The sequence below is a fragment of the Poecilia formosa genome, unplaced genomic scaffold (assembly GCF_000485575.1).
Source record: "Poecilia formosa unplaced genomic scaffold, Poecilia_formosa-5.1.2 Scaffold170, whole genome shotgun sequence".
Classification (NCBI taxonomy): domain Eukaryota; kingdom Metazoa; phylum Chordata; class Actinopteri; order Cyprinodontiformes; family Poeciliidae; genus Poecilia; species Poecilia formosa.
Window position 1 is genome coordinate 330,147 of NW_006800109.1, and position 21,161 is coordinate 351,307.

Consider the following 21,161-nt stretch of genomic DNA (forward strand, 5'->3'; position numbering starts at 1 on the left):
CTTTACAGTACAACTTGTTTCCATGGTGATGCAACCCATTGACTTCCTATCTCCAGCAGTCACTGGGTGAGACACAGACCTGAGACAGCTTACAAGAGCATGACTGAGACACCCAGGACAAATTACAATATATGATGCACACACTCACACCTAAGGACTAATTAACCTGAAAGTCTTCTGAGATGAAGCCGGAGTCCCCAGAGAGAACGGGTGCAGGCACAGGGAGAACATCCAGGATCCATACAGAAAGACTTGTGTCACGATACATCACATGACCACGTCACATAAAAACCTAGCAATTCAGACAAAGTGTGGACCAGTTTAGTGGTTTGACTGGACTCCACTTTGACACCGCTGTTTTGTCTTTTTGACAATTAAATCCATTTTACCCCTTTAAGCCTTTTAACAACTTTATGCTCATGCTAGTCAAACAATCTGGAAATCAGAGGCAATGATTCCCAACAAACCTTCAGCTTGATGAGGTCTGGAGAAAACCACTGATTCACAGTCAACTCCTTCTCTTTCCATCTGTTGAAGCCAAATATCTACAGTATAAACAGCCAAGCAACGAATTTGTGCCAAACTGATCCAACACCATGTGTATCAAACAGCTGCAGATGGTGTTCTCAGGAGGGTTGTCATCTCTAAATGCTGGAGTTGGATTTTGCTGCATTTGCCTCCGAGGTGGCGTGAGAGACAAACACTCTGACAGTCCATGCCTGTTTCCCCAGCTTCCCTTGGAAATCTCTGTGGATTGAAACGATCCACAGCGTAGAACTGCTGCCAAACAGGAACACACACACATTCACTCACACAGACTTTGTGCTGCAATCACAAGTGTGCTGGAGAGACTCCAGATCAGTTTTGGCTCTGAAGCATAAAACTTTAGGTCTGCTGGAGCAAAAACAGCAAAAAAAAAAAAAACCTTCCGAGACTCTATTCAAACTCCATTTGGGACTTCATGTCAGGAAGAATTTAGAGTCAGACAGGAAACGTTTGTCTTTTTATTGGAACACACAAATTATTCTGGGAAAGTTATCAATGTTTTGTTCAGTTAACAGAAAATTGAAAACAACTCAACTGCTAAAAACATCTGAGCTCTTATAGTATGTAGACTAGTTCTAGCTCCATACTTTCCCCTTCAAGAGGAGCCCCTCTTTTAAAAATTAAATCTTGTTTTATTATCTTCTCAGCAGATAGCTTTCTGCTGAGAAGCACTTCCACTTCTTAACATATTTGTATATTTTGCATTTAGGTTATCCTGGAGATAACAGAACAATTCCCCTGATTAATTGTATTCCATCAATTAGACTGAATTGACCAGCATAAGTGAGTTGGAGTGAATCGTAGTTAATAGCCGAATTGGACTGCATTAAATCCGTTTCCTGCTTAACACTATATGGAGGGCAAATGGTGCAAACATATGGACTTCTGTTTTTTAAAGCGAGTTTGCATCACTATGTACTTGCACTTGTTTTTTCTTGTTTCTGCATTTTTCTTTTTGCTTCTATCTGTTATGGTTGCCTTTTTGCACTGGTTGAAACATTTTTATTTGGGATTTTTTTATGTTGGTTGTATGTTTTTGCTTCTATTTTCTGTGACTGCAGCATTTTATTTGCTGTGTTTTCTAATGTCTTTTTTATGATTTTCTGTGTCCCAAATTTTTCCTCTGGTCAGTAATGAGGAGCAGAGTTGAAGACAACCACCTTTCTTTCTTCAGACATCAGTTTCCAGATACAAACTTTCCCCTGGAATACCTCAGGGGTCAATTCTTGGTCCTCTTCTGTTCACTCTTTGTTTTTAACAAATAGAACTCCAGCTGTAAGACTTCTGTTAATTTAAAAAAAAATTCAAAATCACTAAATTAGGTGTTATTGCGCAATAGTTAACCACACCTACATCCTCACTGACTAACTACTAACCAGCTCTCCAACTAACGGGTCCGGAATGTCTCTAACTCCTGAGTATTACTCCAGTTAAGTATATAGAGAACAGTCTGTTTAATCTGGCGTCGGGAGAGATGCGTCCAGATTCTGACTACCTCCTATCCAGAAGCTGTGACCCTTTTCAGTTAAAGAAACAGTCAGTTGAGTAGCCCTGCCACTGCATAGTTTCAGAAACTGCTTCTGTTAACGGTAGCTCTCTCTCTTTCAACAACGTGCACTTGTTACAGTCTGGATAAATTTTAGAGACTCGGCGTGAATCCTAAGGTCATTATTTTATAGACACCAAAGAAACGTCCGAAGAACCCTAATTTCTAGAATCATGACCACTGATTTTACTTTAATCAGAAGAAGTAACTCATAAATTGACAATTAATTTAACTGTCCACAACATCGATCAGACTTTAACATTTTATTAGCAAGCTTTAGCAGGGGAAAATTAACATACAGCATCTATTAATAATGGAATTATAATTGAAATACTGTCCTGGTGTGGCAAGATCCTTTTTAGGACATAACGAAGTTGAACTGCTGACTGTCCTCTGTACTCATTTCCTTATCACTCTGTGATCTCCGTCTGTTCTCCAAGTCTGCTGTAGCATGGTGGTGATCCTTGGGTTGAGCGTAGGACACCTGTCTGATCAGAAACCCGGTATGTGGGCTAACGGATCTCGTTCTTTACTGAGCAGTGCGAAGTCTTCACCTCCCCGGGGTTTCAGGGCACGGCCCTCCGTTGATTCAGCATCCTCATGTGGTGCCGACTCAAGTACTGTGGAACAAAGAACGCCTGGTTCTGCTTTCTCATAATCTTTATACTTTCTGGGCTTTCTATTTTAAGAGTGGGCGGTTATCGGTATCATCCGATTCAGTGGAAAAGAGTGACGGATGCCTGTCATCAGACTCTGTGGCAACAGTTGATTGGTATCATCCGATTCCATAGAAAACATGGATGGATGCCTGCGTCATCAGACTCTGTGGCCACTGTTAACCTCTTGTTTCTTGTTTGTAGGTTCCTAAATAATGAAGCCATAAGCTTGACGCTCTCCGTCCTTCCCCTTCAGTCCACTTGATGACGAAAAAACGACCAAAAAAACAAACAAACTGGGTCCTCTTGATAAAAGTTAACGGTTTACTTCAAAATAAAAACGGTACAAATGTTATTTTTCCACAAAATAATAAACAAAAGAGTCCCGAGAGAGAGAGGTAAAAAAACTGTGTGGCTCCACTCCAACTGCCAAACTGATTCTGCCTGGCCACACCCTAAAATCCTTAACTCCAATTACTTATGCAAATTTACAAGACCTTAGTAATCCAATGTAACAAATTAGTATAAGAAATATAAACATAATTTATCCAAAAGGTCTGAATGAACTAAAATTGAATTTAGGCTTCTACATTGTTTATTCTGCAGCCTCTCACTGCTCCACCCATGAGCTCATGACACAGTATAAGTTCAGCTCCAGCAACTTAATTCCTATCTGCTACAACTGAATCAGGCAATCATTACCTGTTACACCATCTTCTTCACTAAATCAGATTATATTCAGTAGTACTGGAACAAAAATAACCTTCTTTAATCATCATTAAATCAGAATACAAGATTACTTAAATCAGATTATATTCATTAGATGACAATGCTGAAACAAAAATATCACACTTCAATCATCATTAAATCAGAATGCAAGATTACTTTTCCACTCAGGTTTCTTGACGTCCTGTTTTCTGCGAGTCCTGGAAAGATCTCACCAGCCCTAACCAGGTTTCATGACAAGGTGTGAAAATAATGCCCAGTCAGTGTTGTGGTTGAGTCCTCTTTTTTTAATTGAGGAAGCCCGTCTGACAGACATTATTTTATGCTTTTATTGTTTCACGACTGGGTTACTGTAACTCTCATTTGACGGGATTTAATCATGCATCCCTCTCACATCTGCAGATGTTCAAAATGCAACTTTTTAACTGGTACAAGGAAAGAAAAGCTCATAACTCTGGTTTTAGCATCCCTTCACTAACTTCCCCAGTAATTTTGAATCCATTTCAGTAAGATTTTTTTTATATCAGTGTGATTTTGTGCTTGTTTCTGATTGTCTGCTTCAGTTCATAATTAGTCCTTCCTTTTTTGTGCTTAAACAGCTGCATTTGAGCTCTAAATCACTGTTACATTATCTCACATAAAGCCCAAATATAATCGCATCTTTCATAAATTGGAGTTTTCATTAGGAGCACAGCTGAGCCAGGACTTGTTCTTCCTGGTTAGTGTTAAAACCAGGGATGCTTTTCTACTTTCACTTCAAGAAAATGTAAATATAACAATCCATACCTGTGGAAAACAAGTGATTTGACCTAAAACGAGATGTAAATCAGAGAGAAGGTTTCCAGATGAAAGTGGAGAAGCTGTTTTTAGAAACCACAATCATCAAAAACCCATCCAACAGATCAAGGTTTGACCCCACTGTGTAATCTCAGCTCTGCATGCACACACACACACGGTTCATATCACACCTCGCTTCCATCTGAAACACTTGACTCAAGCTTACCTTCTTCTGCTTTTTCCAAACTAAATCCGGTAAACATCCGATTCCTGGGAGGACAGTTACCTATCGATCTGTTTTCCAGCTCGTCTTCCTCTCTCTGGGTTTGTCTGCCGTCTTCAGCTTTGCTTCTCTGACTGAAACATGAGAGGTTAGCTAGTGTGTCTTCTTAGATGTGTACACAGAAACACACACACACACACACAGGAAGCCACATGCTCATCAGTTCCCAACTAAAAGGTTTTATTTCCTCCAGGCTGATGCAACCTGGAAGTTGTTTGTGTTCTTATCATGAATTCATAAATACAGGCACATATTTATTCACTTCAAGAAAATATTTTATTTGTGAATTATTTGGAAAATATGGATGTTGTGCTCCAAGCTGGCTCTGCCACTGGCTAGTGTGTGTTTCTTCAGGTGTAGCGCTGTGTGTTAAAGTGTTGGAAGGAGGAGCTTCTTAAGGAGACATCGGCTAATTTTAAGGCGTCAAGTTGCAAAGTCGAATTACTTTCAACTCATATTTTATATATCATTTCAACCGAAAGCATCATTGTTGCTTGGTTGTGCTATAAAATGGTACTATGTTCCTGGAAAATACATAATACTGCCCCTGCAGACAAACTGCAGAAGCTGCAGTTTGTCTGCAGCTCCTTCACAGATTGTGTTTCTCCAGAAGAACATAACCTCCTCCACTGATTTACCAGACCAGCTCCGGCACATTTGTGTTGGACAGAATCTTATTTAACAGTACCTTTAGTCAGAAATAAAACTATTATTTTAAACTTGAGTTCAGGTCAGAGATGAAAGTAAATGCTGGTTCAGCATCCATGCCATGGTACATGATGCACACAAAAATATTTAAACAAAAACTCCAGAAATCATGCTCAATACAATCTGAAGCTTTAATCGCATAGATGTTATTGCAGGTGAAATCTTTCAAATATACTGATTCATCCGTTAAAGTCAACATTGCATGATGCAACATTATTTCATAGGGGGGGAAAAGGGTTGAATTCCTTTGTAGAACAAAAGTACAAACGTTTAATCTGAGTCCAGATTCGTGCACTGAAGCAAGAAAGAAAAAGGAAGGAAGAATAAAACGCAGTAACATTGTCATAACATTCACAGTAACATCCTTTGGTTTAACCTTTATTCAGCTACGAATGACCCACATTTTACACTTGTGATGACATCGCAGTCAGTTATTGTCACCTCCAGTTTGCAGTCTGCTGGGTGACGACTTGGGGACTGATGGAGGAGTTTTCCTCCTTCATGCAGGGCTGGGTGTCTGCTGGTGGAAGGAGGTGCCACCTTAAACCAGGTGTGAGCTGTCACAACTCTCTGTGTTCATTTCATCGTTACTGTACGGAACAAAATCCCAAACACCTGCTGATTAACCCACTGCCTGGATCTCCTGCTGTCCAGCAGATTAATTGACTTTACTCGTAAATTTAAGACATTTAGGTTCTGCATTAAGCAGCCTGGTTATATGAGTGAATATGAGTGACATGGTAAAAGTGGGCGTTCATGCAGCCCATGCTCCAAAGCTCCAACTATCCGATGCTCCACTGGCGGGCTAATGGTACATAACCACTTTCTTCACCTAATCCAAACCTTTCTGAATGGCTGTTTGCTACTTCAATTTTAGCAGCCATTGGTTTCTTCAGCTTTTCATCACATCAATATCCACCAATCAGAAGAAAGAAACAAGGAAGGATAAGTAAAGATGTCTTGGCTTTGAAGTGATGAGCAGTGAAGTGAAGAGCTGTTTGGAAACATTATTTGTTTCTTTTGTGGCATTAATAACCCAGAGTCACTTTCCTTGTGGGTTTTCGTGTCAAACTGAACTGAAGAAAGCTCTGTTAAACAGAGAAGAGTCATCTGGGTTACTCAGTCTGCTGCTCCTTTGACAGGAAACACTCCTGATTCGAGTTTGTCTGCAGCTGCATCATCGTCTCTGTCAGGCTCTCATCGTGTAGGAAGTTGCAGTCGCTGTGCGGAGGAGCAGAGTGGAGGAGAATGTCCCTCTGTGGTTCCACCTGGACAGTCCGGTCCTCAGCTGGAGCAGCCAGAGCCGTCTCACTGTCTCCATACAGCTGGTCCATTCGTTTACAGAGAAATCCTTCCGTCTCTGGTGGAGACAGATTGTCTCGCTGTCCCCCTGTCCTCTCTCTGTACTTGTAGGACGCCAGTTTGATCACTCGCTGCAGAAGACATCTCCTGTAGGCTCTCTGGATCACTGTTGCTGCCAGATCCTCATGTTTCTTACGCAAAGTGTTGCTGATTGGTTCATACAACTTCTGCAAAAATGAATAACCACATTAAATGCAGTTACTTTCATTGTACAAGTGCTATCTTTTGGAGATAATATTGGTATTTTTTTCAGGGGTCTTCAATGTGTTTGTCAGATCCCTTAGTGAGGTCACTGAGATTCTTTTTGTTTTTTGTTTTTTTTCATTCAACGTTATACATCACATGAATCCAACATGAAACAAACTGATAAAAAAGGCATAAAATAATGTATTTCAGGTAGACACACACATTCTAGCTCTGAACATTTTGCCAAATAACAGTTTGTGAATGGCAGTGTCATTATTAGGCCATAACTAGGGCTGAGAAAACATTGAAGACCCCTGACTTAGACTATGACAAAAAAATAAGGATAAAACCTTTGTAGGGTTGTTGGCCATGAACTTATCCTCTATTGTGGCCTTTAGAGCATCCATTGCCTCAGATTCACCCAAAACCTGGAAATATTCAAAGAAAATATGTATACAGAGGTGTTCAAAGATCTCTCACACATTTTGGTCTTCAATTGTTACTGTAGTTTAATTCTGTTGTTGAGAGAGTTTTAACCAGAAATCCAGACCAACTAGAAGTTAAAACTTGATACGGATGACCGTAAGCGGAAAAGGTCTTTAATCCTAACCACATCTGTCCAAAGAATTGGTTCTACCAAATACTTCTTCAAAACCCAAAGAGACAGACAAGGCAGATCAGCTAGTAGGTTTGATCAACTTTGTGAGTGTCGGTGGCAGGGGTGAAGTGGCACATTTATGACTTTAAGATACCTGGAATGACAAGAGAACCAAGAGACCCACTGCTAACTGCTGCAGTGGACTGATCTGCAGCCCCCAAGCCCTGCTGGTTTGGGTTCAGATAACACTAAAATCGACATGTTTATCCATCTGTTATCTACCGCTTATCTGGTGTTGGGTTGTGGAGGAAGCAGCCTAACCAATGAGGACGAGACTTCCCTCTCTCCAGCCACTTGGGCCAGCACCTTCGGAGGAATCCAAAGGCATTCCTGGGCCAACCAAGAAACATAGTCCCCTCCATGTGTCCTGTGTCTTTCTCAGGGTCTCCTTCAGGTGCTTCCAGATGACCAGGCTTATCACCCTATCTCTGAGAGGCAAGACACTCTGCAGAGGAAACTCACTTTGGCCGCTTGTGTTTGCAAAAGAATGAGATCAACATGTCTCAACGTGTCTCGCTTGTAATCAACCAAAATAAAGAATGAGAATACACCCAAAGCAACTTTCTTCAGCTAAGCATGTAGATGGAAACACCGTACTTTGTGGATTTTTCTACTACACTCTGTTTATGTGTTGTGTAATGCCCCCTGTTCATGATGCATGCTTGGTTCCTACAACGGATGGAAGTAGATGTGGGCTCTTAACAAAACACCAACATTCAAAGGCACAGGAACGTAACTACACAGAGTGTTCTTTTTGTGGAAAAACACTACATACGTCTCCAAGAAAAAAGATAATATGGGTGATATTACCTCTGCAGTGAGAGCTAGCAGGATGTCCATACAGTGGATCTTGTCTCCGGGAACCAAAGGCAAGTCCATTTGCATCAGTTTGATGGTGTTGGGTTTGGGAATCCTCATAGGATCCTGTAGAGTATCACAGAGGTCTGACAGCTCACTGCGAAACACATCAGATTACAATCAGGTTCACCAGGACAAGAAGCCAAGTCTCACAGGAGGTCATTCACCTGCTAGGACTCACCTGTAGTGTATGAATTGCGAAGCTCGAGGGTCAAACTTCTCCCAGGTTTCATAGAACATATCAAAGTCATCCTCAGAAAGTGGGTCGGCGCTCTCCTCTGTGGCGACGTTAAAGTTCTCCAGGATAATGGCGATGTACATATTGACCACCACCAGAAAAGACATGATGATGTATGAAGTAAAGAAGACAATGCCCACCGCCGGGCTGCCACAGTTTCCTCTGACAGATGTGCCTGGGTTTTCAAAGTCTGGATCACAGTCTGGAGGTGTGTTCATGATGGGATTCAGCAGTCCATCCCATCCAGCTGATGTAGTGATCATAAACAGGCAGATCATACTGTTCCCAAAGCTCTCAAAGTTAAAGATGTCATCAATCATGCTTTCCTTCTTCACGTAAGCAAAATTAGACATCCCAAAGATGGAGAAGATGAACATGATGAGGAAGAGAAGGAGGCCAATGTTGAAGAGGGCAGGAAGAGACATCATTAAGGCAAACAACAGTGTTCGAATTCCCTTAGCTCCACGAATGAGACGAAGAATCCGCCCAATGCGAGCCAGTCGGATCACACGGAAGAGAGTGGGAGAAACGAAGTACTTCTCAATGATATCAGCAAGAAGAAGGCCTGAAAAGGAAGAAAAAAACGGGGAAGCTTTTAAAAATGTTCTGTTAGACATAACAAAACCATCTAATCTGCTTCCTCCTCACCAACAATGGACAATATAACGACTACAAAGTCAAATATGTTCCATCCGACACTAAAGTAGTGCTTTCGTAGAGCGATCATTTTCAGACAGCACTCTGTGCTGAAAATGACAATGAAGACAAGGTTGACCCAGTACAGGATGTTTTCCTTTTCAGGACTCTGCTCATCTGTTTCCACCATCATCGTCACCATGTTGAGACAGATCAACACCATGATGAGGATATCAAAAAACTGCTTGGTCACAAGGTCGAAGACTAGACCCTGGAACTTGTTCTAGACAGAAACAGAAAGAGTTGTTCAACATCCGTCATACTAATATTTACAGGCTTGGTTTATTTAAGTTCTACAGAAGGTCCTTGAACCTACTGTAGGCCGGGGAACAGGTTTCTGAGGCTTTTTGGATCCCAGTTTCTTCATGGCATTGTAGTATTTCTTCTGTTCTTCTGTCATAAATATGTCTGTTCCTCCGAGGTAAACAGCCAAACATAAATATTAAATGGCTGATAGAGGGAAACAGAAAATTACTCAATATAGGGTCATTGACAAGAAACTTATCTTTGCTTTCTGCTGGTTAAAATTGTCGATGATGACTCCTATGAAGAGGTTGAGGGTGAAGAAGGACCCGAAGATAATGAAGCAGACAAAGTACATGTACATGTACAAGTTGTCCTCATACATTGGCTGGGACTCCACCTAAACCAAGAAGGATGAAATCTCAGTATGCAGAGAAAACATAGTTACATCTCACAGGATAACAGCAACAGTTTTTCCCAGTTCCGGGACTAGGAAACCTGCTGGTTACAGCATCAACATCATTAAAAACTCAATTCCTAGGTACACTAGGTTTAATAAGACCAGAAACTGTACCAGTAACAATATGAGAAGTTCTGACCTCTCTGGAGTCCACTGCTGCATACATGATGTCCATCCAACCTTTAAATGTGGCCTAAAGAAAACAATGTACAATTTATTTTACAAATTTAAAGCTATGTGAATGTTAACTGGTAAAAATAACAACAACAACCAAAAAACAGTATAAATCCCTTGATGTTGGCCTTCTTACTGACCACTTGCAGCAGAGACAGGTAGCCCATCCCAACGTTGTCAAAGTTGATCTTTGTGTTCTTCCAACGGACCTCGGAGAAGCCTTTCTCAATCAGATCGAGACACTGGGTTTTATTGTTGACTTCCTCAGGAAAGAAATACTCCTCTGATGTTTCGTTGAAGCAGTAATAAAACTTCCCTGCAAACAGGTTCACACCCATGATGCTAAAGATGAGCCAGAGGATCAGACAGACCAGCAGCACATTGAAGATGGAGGGGATGGCACCAACCAGTGCATTAACCACCACCTACAGGCCAAAAGATACAACAGTAGAGAGTGAAATGCTAACCAAAAACAAGACAGATGCCTATCCATCTGTCACTGTTTAACCTGCCAATCTTACCCTCATGCCCTCAAAGCGAGACAAGGCCCTGAGGGGCCTTAATGCTCTTAGAGTCCTCAGAGACTTGATAGCTCCCAGCTCAGAGTATCCCAGGATGTTTGCTGTCAGTGACACCAGAGACACCTGAAAAACGTGTTGATGAGCTACACCTTTACATGAAGACTTTTGGTGGAAATACGAAGGAGTAATTATGCAGGATTAATCAGTTTCCTACATCTACGATGAGGAAGTCCAGCCAGCACCAGGCATTGGTGAAGTAGGTCTTGAATCCATAAGCGACCCACTTGAGAATCATCTCCACCACAAACACGTAGGTGAAAACCTGATCTGCATATTCCAGAATTATCTTGATTACCCGGCGCTGCTCAATGTAGATGTCCTCAAAGGCCTGTCAACAATATTTGGAGTTTTTAATGGATAAACCTTCATCATTTAATATGTCATGAATTAATATTCATAATCTTCATAGTACTGACAGAGGTGTTTGTGAAATGGATTGAATATTATAAATGCTTTCCCAGCTCGATACATCAGAGTTGGGGATGTACTATCAGGCCAATGTTCTGAAAAATGGTACCAAGCCCTGTTGAGAAGCCCAGATGATATTAATTTAAGCTTAAATTAAGAGATAATCCTGTTTGCCAAGGTTACAAAATAAAGACTTTTCTAAAATGTATCAGTACAGTTAGGCTCAAAATTATTCATACCTCTTACAGCTTAGGTCTAAAATACACACAGAAATTGCAAATAGGAAGGGTCTGCTGTAATCTTAATTCAAGTTTTCACTCTAATCAGTGAGATTAGGGTGATGGCAAGGAGACTGTTCAACCTCTAACCACTGAGCTCATCACCAATGATAAACTGTCAGAATATCAGTGAAAATGTGAAAAACTTTTCAGACACTAATATTTTTTATATGCAACTTAATTTAATTTTGTCAAAAGCTCTCCAGGCTTGAAAAATGCTTGAAGTATGTTGTATAATTTCTAATAATGGGATAAGATGGGACTCAGTCTTTTATCAAATAATCAGAGTAAAAGGTGCAACCTTCCAGTTACCAAACAAGGTTATTTTGTTAGTCATTCATATTACTCTTTTTGTTTTGAAAGGGTTAATAGAGTCAAATCATCTCACCTGTGTATGTTTAGCAGCCATGTTAGTAGTCACACTGTCAGCCATGCTGTAGTCCACAGATGGTCAACCCAACCATCAGATTAGTTTGTTGAGACCTGACAGCCCCATTGAACCAACCAATAAAACATCTCAGAGTAAAACCCTAAGATGTCAAAAACATCAACACATCAACAAGGAATTATGGTTTGAGTTAGTGCTAGTATGTTAAATATTGTGGGATAGAGTTTACCAGAGCACCACTGCTCAGCAGGATCATGAAGATGATGAATGTCTCGAAGTAGTTGTGCTCTACGATGGTGAAGCAAGTTTTCCTGAAATTAAACCAGATCTTTCCTTTGCTCTGGGTCGTGTCTATATCCAGACAGGGACAGCGATTGTAACACTCTGCAATAGAAACCCATACAGTTCAAACATAGTAGTGTTCATGGGACTGAATGGACGCCTAATGTATGATGTTTACACACTCCTGTTTCCAGCTGTTTTTCATGCAAAAATGTGCTGAAATAACTTCAGAACATTTACTTTACACAAGTCAACTGAAAAACAACCCAGTTTGTTTGATCATAACTGTGCATACCCTTTTAGTTTCAGCCTTCAAGTTTCTGGGTCATCCAAAAAGTATGTTTGGCCCAAAAATAAAACAGAGCATCACCAAAAGAACCGTAGTCCCAAATAGGAACATGGCCGCAGCTATAGAAAATTGTTCAGGTAAATACCTAGGTACTTATAAGAGTCCACTAACTCAATGTCCAGTCCCTGGATTTTCATCGGTGTTATTTAGGTAGGTCTGCGCCTGTGGAAGTCCACCACCAGCTTGGATTTCCCCCGCATTGATCAGGAGATGGTTCCACTAACACCAGTTCACAAAGTCCTGAGTCCAATGTCTGTACTCTGAGTCTATGATGAAACCAGCTATGGGAGAGACATCAGAGAACCTCTGAAGTTGGCAGCATGGGGAGTTGATGTAAAAGACTGCAGTGTAGATGGGCAAAGAGGAACTTTCCATTATTTGCTATTATATCAATTTTTTATCTTTTTGTTCTCCATTTCTTTCTGTGTAGCTGTGAAACCTTCCTTGAAGGGGCCATTGGCTGCTGAAAACTTAATATTCTTCTGTAGCTGACACACTAGGCCCTATACAACCTCAATTAAATGGATACAACACTTCAGCTTTTCTCAGTGCACTTACTTTCTGTATAGCAGTCCTCTGGAGTTTCTTCTACCTCTTCTATTTTTTGGACTTCAGGAGCTCTCTCCACAGTGCTGCAGATCGAAGACTCATCACCCTGAGCATAGACAGATCTTAGTATTAAAACGTTATTTTTAAAAACATTCAAATGACTTCATAATTTATCCACTGTGACAAAAAAGGTGGACTACTGCAGGAAAATAAAATTCCTCAACAGAAACCAAAACCCAAGATTTTACTTGTGAAAGCTCGTCTTCTGTGTCATCCTCCTCATTATCTTCATCTTCATCATCTTCATTTTCAGGCATGTCAAAATCAGACTCGGCTTCAGCAATGGGGACCTTCAGACATGTGATGTTATGGTAGTAGCTGCTCAGGAACGACAGATCAACTTTGGGAACTTGAACCATCGGCTGCTCAGAATTCACGATTGTCAGAGATAAAACTTCCTTTGATTTTTCACCTTCTTCACAGGGTACAGCTAAAAACATTGATTTCAAGTACAAAGACAAAAATAACTATTAAGAGCAAAAAACAAACCTCATATTAATATTTATATGTTAACAAATAATGTCTGCTCCCACCATTCACATCTGAGTTCACGTTTGTTTTCTTTCCCACCAAAGTCCAAATGTGTTTCAGGAACCAGGCCTTGGTCCAGGCTACAGCCCTGCTGATCCGGTTTATCGCAATCTGGAGATTGTTTTCTCCTTCATCTTCTGTAACTGCAAGATTGTCCCCACTGAATGAGCTTAGCAGCAAGGCCAGGAACAGATTCAGGACCTGAAACAAGATCAGGAACATGTTTTGAAACTTTTTAAAAACCAAACTCAGATTAGAAAGAGTTTTTCTGCACAGACTTACCACCAGGTTTCCAATCACCAGTACCATCATGAAGACAATCAGACACATAGGTTCCCCTGCAACTTGCATACAGTCCCACATTGTCTCGATCCACTCGCCACACAGAACCCTGAAGATGATGAGGAAGGCATGAAAGAAGTCGTTCATGTGCCAGCGAGGAAGCTCACAGTCTTCTGCAATGCGGCAGACACAGTCTTTGTAGCTCTTTCCAAACAACTGCATCCCAACGACAGCGAAGATGAAGACAATGATGGCGAGAACCAGCGTCAAGTTCCCCAGGGCTCCCACAGAGTTCCCGATGATCTTTATCAACATGTTGAGAGTCGGCCACGACTTGGCTAGCTTAAACACTCTCATCTGGAGATAACACGGTAAGATGGACATATGAGGACAGAAATATACAGAACTGGGGTCACAGCTTAATCATGGTGAGAAAGTGATGAACGGACCAATCTGAAGGACCGCAACACTGACAGACCCTGAACATTAGCCAGTCCTAGCTCCACCAGACTCATGGTGACAATGATGCTATCAAAGATGTTCCAGCCCACCTGTAACCAAGAAAACAAGAGACTGTAACCATGGGAGCAGTTGCTCAACATAAAAACTGTTCCACTTTTATTGATATATAATCCTGACCTGGAAGTAATAATATGGATCCATTGCCAAAAGTTTGAGAACCATCTCAGCTGTAAAGATCCCTGTAAAGACCTGGGGATCAGACATCAGACAAAAAATGATTACTTTGGTTCTTTAGGAGTAATATCACCAGCTAATTCAGGGCAGCGGGAACTGAGGACCAGAATTGAAAAACACCAGCCTAACCTGTTACCAGACCCTGTTACTCGACCTCAGCCCATCTAAGCCAACCTTCTACCAAATGTTACACCAAAATGCAATATTAACTCATTGGACTCAACCTTACTCTGTAGACTTTGACTCAGTTTCTCCTCTGTTACTGACCAAATTTCCAGTGCTGAGAAGATCTTCAAACTCCTCAGTCATTGGATAATGCTCCATGGCCATGAAGACAGTGTTGAGGACAATGCAGATGGTGATGGCAAGGTCCACAAATGGATCCATGACGATAGTATACAGAAGCTTTTTCAGCCATCGCCAACAGCCACAACAGTCCCACTTCAGGAAGATGTTAGCAAACATGTACCAGCATGGAGGACATGGTCTCTGGTCATCCTCAAACTCTGAAACACAAAGCTGCTGAGTAAGGTGAAATGCATCACTGAGCACCAATTAGTTTTTTTTCTTAATCTGTAAATTCAGCCAATTTCATGTACGGAATCCTTACAGAAACATGTAAAGTAAACTCAACTGAATGGTGCAAATTTTTTTAATACTTCAAATTCAGACATCTGGTGATCCATCATTGGATTAGTTCCAAGGATGGATCTTTTTTACAAGAAGAAACCTGAAGACTTATTATGAGTGGCAGAACCAGAGTCAATAACCCCAGTACGTTCAGTGAGTCTGAGTACCTTCCATGTTCGTATGCTCCTCTTGGCTTTGTGATGCGGGGTCTTGATTCTCCAAGAGCGCCGCCCTCTTGGCCGCTTGCTGTGAAGACAAAAAACAAACAAACATTCAGCTTTGTCCTGAAATGTCATGGGGGGTTTCTCTTCATCACATCTTACCTCCTCTTCTCTCTGCTTCAGTGCTTCCAGAATCTGGGCATACTCCTCTTCTTTTTGTTTGGCCTCGGCAATGTTAGCCTCATTCTGCTCAGCGTACGCCATGGCAACCACCGCCAGGATGAGATTAATGAGGTAGAAGGAACCAAGGAAGATGATGACCACGAAGAAGATCATGTAGGTTTTACCTGCAGCTCGCAGCGTCTACACAGATAAACAGAGGTGAGATGATGCTAGGACTAGCCTCAGCATTAGGGAGCTGTAGGGTACTGACCAGGTGGAAGAGGTTTTCCCAGAAGTCCTGGGTCATGAGTCTGAACAGAGACAGAAACGCCCAGCTGAAACTGTCGTAGCTGGTATACCCATAGTTTGGGTTTCTCCCTGCCTTCAGACACATGTATCCATCTGGACAGGTCCTGGATACACCATCATCATCATCATTATCACCATAATCAATAATGTTAATAGTAATAGTAATATTTACTTAAAGCTACCCTGAATCAGAGCTGTTTCCACACAGCAGAGCATCAAGTTGACCAGGTAGGTGGTAATAATTGTCTGTGAGACACAAGGACAGGTTGATGTTTGCATCTGAGCATGTGGATGATTATGATTTGTGAGGTAAAATACTTAACATGCTACCTGGGTTGTTAATGTGTGTGTAGAAATCAAAGTCACTGCTGTTGTTTTCGTGGAAACTGATGTTGAAAGCTCCCTCTGATGTGTCGTTGCGTAATAGCGGTGGGATCAGTACGCATTTTTGTCTGAGGTTTCCCATGAATAGCTGAAGACCAATGAGAGCAAAGACACTAAGGCAAAAGACAGTCAGAATCATGGCATCACGCAGCTTCTTCACTGATTGGATGAGCGCTCCGACAATCGTCTTTAAGCCTGCAGAGAATGTGGCAAAGGAAATATCAGAGTTACTGTCAGCTTTAACTACCAGTGTCACAATTATTTATCTACAATTTAATTATTGAATTATCAAGATTGCTCTCCTGTGAAACCAGCTCCCAGTTTCTGTCCATGAGGCAGACGTCCTGTCTACTGTTAAGACAAGGCTTAAAACTTTCCCTTTTCATAAAGCTGTTTATAGTTAGACTGATTGAGGTTATAAAACAGCAGCTGCTATAGGCTTAGGCTTAGGACATACTGACCCATTTTCCTCAGTTTGCTACTTTTACACACTACTGTCCACATTTGCATTATAATCCATTACAGTCTTTCACTTTGTTGTTTTCTCTACGTTGTTTGGAGTCTATGGCTGTTCATTCTTCCTTGGGCAGATTGCCCCACCTGAGCTTTGGATCTCTGCAGTTCCTTCAAAGTTGCCATATATCTCCAATCAGTGCTCTACTCTCTGACAGTTTAGGTGGATGTCCATGTTTTGGCAGGTTGGTCCATCCATGTTCTCTCCATGTTCAGATGACGGCTTGAACAGAGCTCTGTGACATGTTCAAACCTCAGGATGCTGTAGGACCTAACCTTGCTATAAACATCCCCACAACTTCTTTTCTGAACTGTTTGATGGGTTTCTTTGTCTTCACGAACCTCAAAATGGTTTCTTAGTCTGGGTCACTGAATATCATGAAGACAGTTGGGGTCCAAGGGTTCCTAGAAGAAAACTGTCCATTTTTTTTAATTTTTAACCTACAGAAAATATCAGTTTCTCTTTCAGTCCAAATATAATGTTAGACTGCTGTATTATCCATATCAGAACACATGATATAGATATGAAGTTATATTTTATCTGGTTTGTCAAGTTTCTCGTAAGTTCTAAAAGTCCCAAAAATATCACAACTCCAACCACCATGCTCGTTTCAGCAATGAAACGGACATACCAGGGATTACTGTGATGGTTTTCAGGGCTCGAAGCACTCTGAACGTCCTCAGTGCCGATACGTTTCCCAAGTCAACAAACTCTGTCAGGTATCTGTAAAACGGAGACATTCCTCATTATCCTCACATTTATCTTCATTTGAAGACATCTCAGAGGAAAGTTCATTTCAGCAAATCTAAGTTTGATGAAATACAATCTCTCCAGGAAGTTTTTTATTATTACGCCATGCTGATGACCATGAAGTCCAGCCAGTTCCACGGATCTCTCAGGAAGGTGAAGTCTCCTACGCAGAACCCTCTGGATAAAACTTTGATGGTTGCCTCAAATGTGTAGATGCCCGTGAATACGTATCTGTGCAACAACAGGAAGACATATTTGAGTCAAGAACCCAACATACTGAGCATGTTGTTAAACATGGGGAACCAATATGTAGTTTTATACTTTTACCTTTTTGTCTTTCTTTGGTTTTGTTTGTATTTCATTCCAATTCATGCAAGACACTTAGAACTGCCTTGTTGCTGAAAATGTGCCATTTAAATAAAATTACCTTACCTTACCTATTTACATGTTCTTCTGAACTGAAAATCTGGGCAAAAATTATGTATTTTTTCCAACCCTTTTCACACTGTGAAAAAATTCTGCACAATATCACTATCAAATTACCAAAGGTCAGCCATTTTGGAATGCAGGTAGCAAGAAAGAAACAGTATGTCACAAATATAAGTTTCAGAGTACTTTTTATTTTCTCAATTTTGATTTGTTTTTCTTAACCACAAAATTGAATTTCAACCTTTACTTTGCATCTCAAGGTTGGATTTGACTAAAAAGGATCAATGCCATATTCACTTAGGATTGATTCTCAAATTGGTGATTATAAGTCAGAACTCTTACTTTGTTTTCAACAGTTGTGGCTTTGCAAGATGATACACTGAATCACTTGACACTTAATTTTGAGTTTGTATGTTGAGGATAAGTTTGTGACATTTTTTAATAATGGATTATGGAGGTGAAAGTCAAAATTGTGACACCTTATGTTTTTTATTGTTTCGCCAGTGACACAAAACGGTTTTCCATAAATTAAGTCAGTGTGTGTGTGTGTGTGTGTGTGTGTGTGTGTGTGTGTGTGTGTGCGTGCTTACTCCACTGTCTTGCTCCACGGTGGAGGATCGCTCATGGTCATGAACACACAGTTGGTCAGGATTGTCACCATGATGAACAAGCTGAATAAAGTTTTAGTTTTAAGGAAAACAAAACAGTACGTTTTTAATGATTTATGACGAGCACAAACTCATTCATGTCCGATATAATGGAAACGCCACAATTGCAAATTTTGTTTTTCCTATATTCGGGGAATATGAATGAACTTTTGCACACATTTATCATAGGAATGCAGCTGTAGACGGTTTAAAACTCAGACTAGATGCAACACTGACTCTTGTTTAGCACAATTTTGGCCCCTGATGAAAGTGGTTCCTCAGTTTCAAACAGGAAATTACCACTCTGGGGTAACCTTCCAGCACACTGTGGATTTTAAAAGGATGCAACTACGATCAGGAGCTCTGAAATCAGAAGAAACTGCTGTCTTAGTCCAGATGTTTTCAAGACCTTTGGTTTCTAAAGAAAAGCTTTAGAAAGCAGAGTGATGTGATAGAGGATATGAATGGATGAGGATCCTGATGGAGAAGATCCTCAGAGGGCTGAAGGGACTCAACAGGTAACAGGCTGGTTCAGCGTTGAACCTGTAGATGACATTTCCCTTACTGAGAACGATGAAGGTCTGCAAAGAAACAGGGAAAACAGAAAGAATGGAGTCAAACTGATTTTCTCAGATAAGTTTATTACCTTCAGTTTGATTTTTATACATCTTAATTCAAATGAGAACTTTCATTTGTAGAAACCAAAAGCCAGTTATTCCAGTTAGTTTTTATGTTTGATATCTAAAGCTTTAAAATCACACCAATTGAGTTTGAACTGAACTTCCTGATATTTTTCTATCTCAGTCTTTAACCAAGACTGAACATCAATGTAAAAAAATATCTGACGTCAAATAAAGACCTAATAAACAACAGATAATTGGAAGTTCACTTTCATGTCCGATATAATGGACATTGATGGAAAATTGATCAATTTAGTGTGACATTTACTGATAAGAAGGTTGCACAGTCAAATTTCAGTGGAGAGTGAAACCTTTTGTGATTGGTAGAAGGGATCCAGCTCCTCCAATGGGATGTTGAGAAACTCAGCGGGCGGGTCTCCATAAATAAAGGGGAGGGGCTTCCCAGCTTCCAGGTCACTTGCTGGTTTAGGAAGATCCTCCTCTGCTATCTGCAAGAGGATAACCAATCAGATCAGGGTTGGTTATTGTCCTACTGATTGATTTTGTTACTAACAGCTAATAGGCTATCAATACCTCAATGTTCTGCTCCTTTCTGATTTGCTGCTCCTTCTCTTCAGCTTCATGCCTTCGCTGAATTTCCTCCAGTGAGGCTGGTGTGAAGCGTCTAAACACCTCCGCACCAACAGGGGGCAGCAGAGGGGCCATATTGACATTTTGGAGAACCACCCAAACTTCTGTGCTGCCTAGCAACCGCCTCCTGATGAAAGGAAGACAAAAGGTCTAAAATATCTTTCCATACAATTCAACAAAGAAAAGAAAAAACATATAAAAACAGGAAGTAAGCAAATCTCCAGCAGCCAATAGGAAGAGATGCTTTGATCAAAACAAGAAGCCAACTGCGATCCTTTGTCACCTGAATCCCAGATTACAGCAAACACCTGATTCATCTGATCTCATGACTGTAACACATCCAGTTCATTGTAGATCTGTTGACTGGTTGTTCCAGTTTTGGAGTGGGAATTCCAGTTCTCGTTCAGTCAGACCAGTTTTCCAGTGACAGCTGAGTGTTGGTGTTATTGGTTCAGTTTTGCTTTGATCGGCTAAGTTCTGATGTGGTTGGAACAGTTCTGGTGTGGTCGGTTTCGTTCTTGTGTAGTCGGTTCAGTCCTGGTGTGGTCGGACTAGCTGCAATATGGATGAACAACATCTGGGGTGGTCAGTCCAGTTCTGGTGTGGTAAGTCCAGTCCAGGTCTGGTGTAGTCAGGCATGTCTTGTATTGGTCAGATCAGTTCAAGTGAAGCCAGTCAAATTCAGGGTTGGTTGTTCTGTTGTGGTCATACTGGTTCTGGTCAGTTCTCAGGATGTTGCTGCTTTTGAAAGATGATAAGCTAGCAATAAATCAACCACATCGAAAACTCCAGGTGTTTCTCATATTATCTCCAGCTGAACAACCACTCCACACTTAATATTTAGTCTCCACTTTCATTGGCCCATTAAGGTCTGGAAGCTTCTGCTGTGGATCAAAAGTTTAATTTACGCATCCTCTTCACATTGACTCATTTACTGGCCTTCACTTTGGAGAGGTTTGGTTTTCTGAAAAAAATATGTCAGAAAAATAATCTGCATAAGAAAAGTGACAGGTAAAGTTCTGAACATGTTTAACTTGCTGTGCTCAGAACCGATCAGGAAAATCTTCCTGACAGGAGAATAGAGTACTGCTATTCCACATGAAGTTTTTTACTGTCCTTCATCAGCTCATGTGTTTCTTTAGATATTTGTTAATATCAGACTTACAGGCGGGCCGTTCTCAGCTGGTTTGTTCTCACTAGAACTGCTCCCCTCTCCTTGTTACTCCTCCAGAGTTCATGAAACAATGTTTCTCTCTTCCTGGTAACCATGGTTCTGTCTGGATCTGCCTGTTTCTGGATGTGTCCATCTGACTAACCGTCTCCATCTCTGCCCCTTTAAATCTAAAGGTTTCTTCTTTTTGCTTTAATCTGATTTGTTTGACC

At 40.9% G+C, this 21,161-nt stretch overlaps 1 protein-coding gene across 1 annotated transcript; it reads right to left on the bottom strand.

Annotated features, from left to right (window-relative positions):
- Positions 1-5,354: 5,354 nt before the first annotated feature.
- LOC103146891 (sodium channel protein type 4 subunit alpha B-like) lies at positions 5,355-19,901 on the bottom strand. Its single transcript, XM_016677957.1, has 30 exons — positions 19,722-19,901; positions 19,499-19,636; positions 18,970-19,088; positions 18,451-18,540; positions 17,534-17,662; positions 17,313-17,404; positions 16,114-16,362; positions 15,966-16,029; positions 15,746-15,887; positions 15,475-15,675; positions 15,319-15,397; positions 14,789-15,027; positions 14,465-14,536; positions 14,275-14,376; positions 13,826-14,182; positions 13,546-13,744; positions 13,201-13,442; positions 12,962-13,058; positions 12,002-12,156; positions 10,853-11,026; positions 10,639-10,761; positions 10,258-10,542; positions 10,083-10,136; positions 9,746-9,883; positions 9,557-9,661; positions 9,193-9,463; positions 8,488-9,109; positions 8,259-8,403; positions 7,141-7,218; positions 5,355-6,771 (listed from the first exon to the last, which is right to left on the bottom strand). The coding sequence occupies exons 1-30, from the start codon at positions 19,851-19,853 to the stop codon at positions 6,358-6,360; spliced, it is 5,307 nt and encodes a 1,768-aa protein (XP_016533443.1). The 5' UTR covers positions 19,854-19,901; the 3' UTR covers positions 5,355-6,357.
- Positions 19,902-21,161: the final 1,260 nt, after the last annotated feature.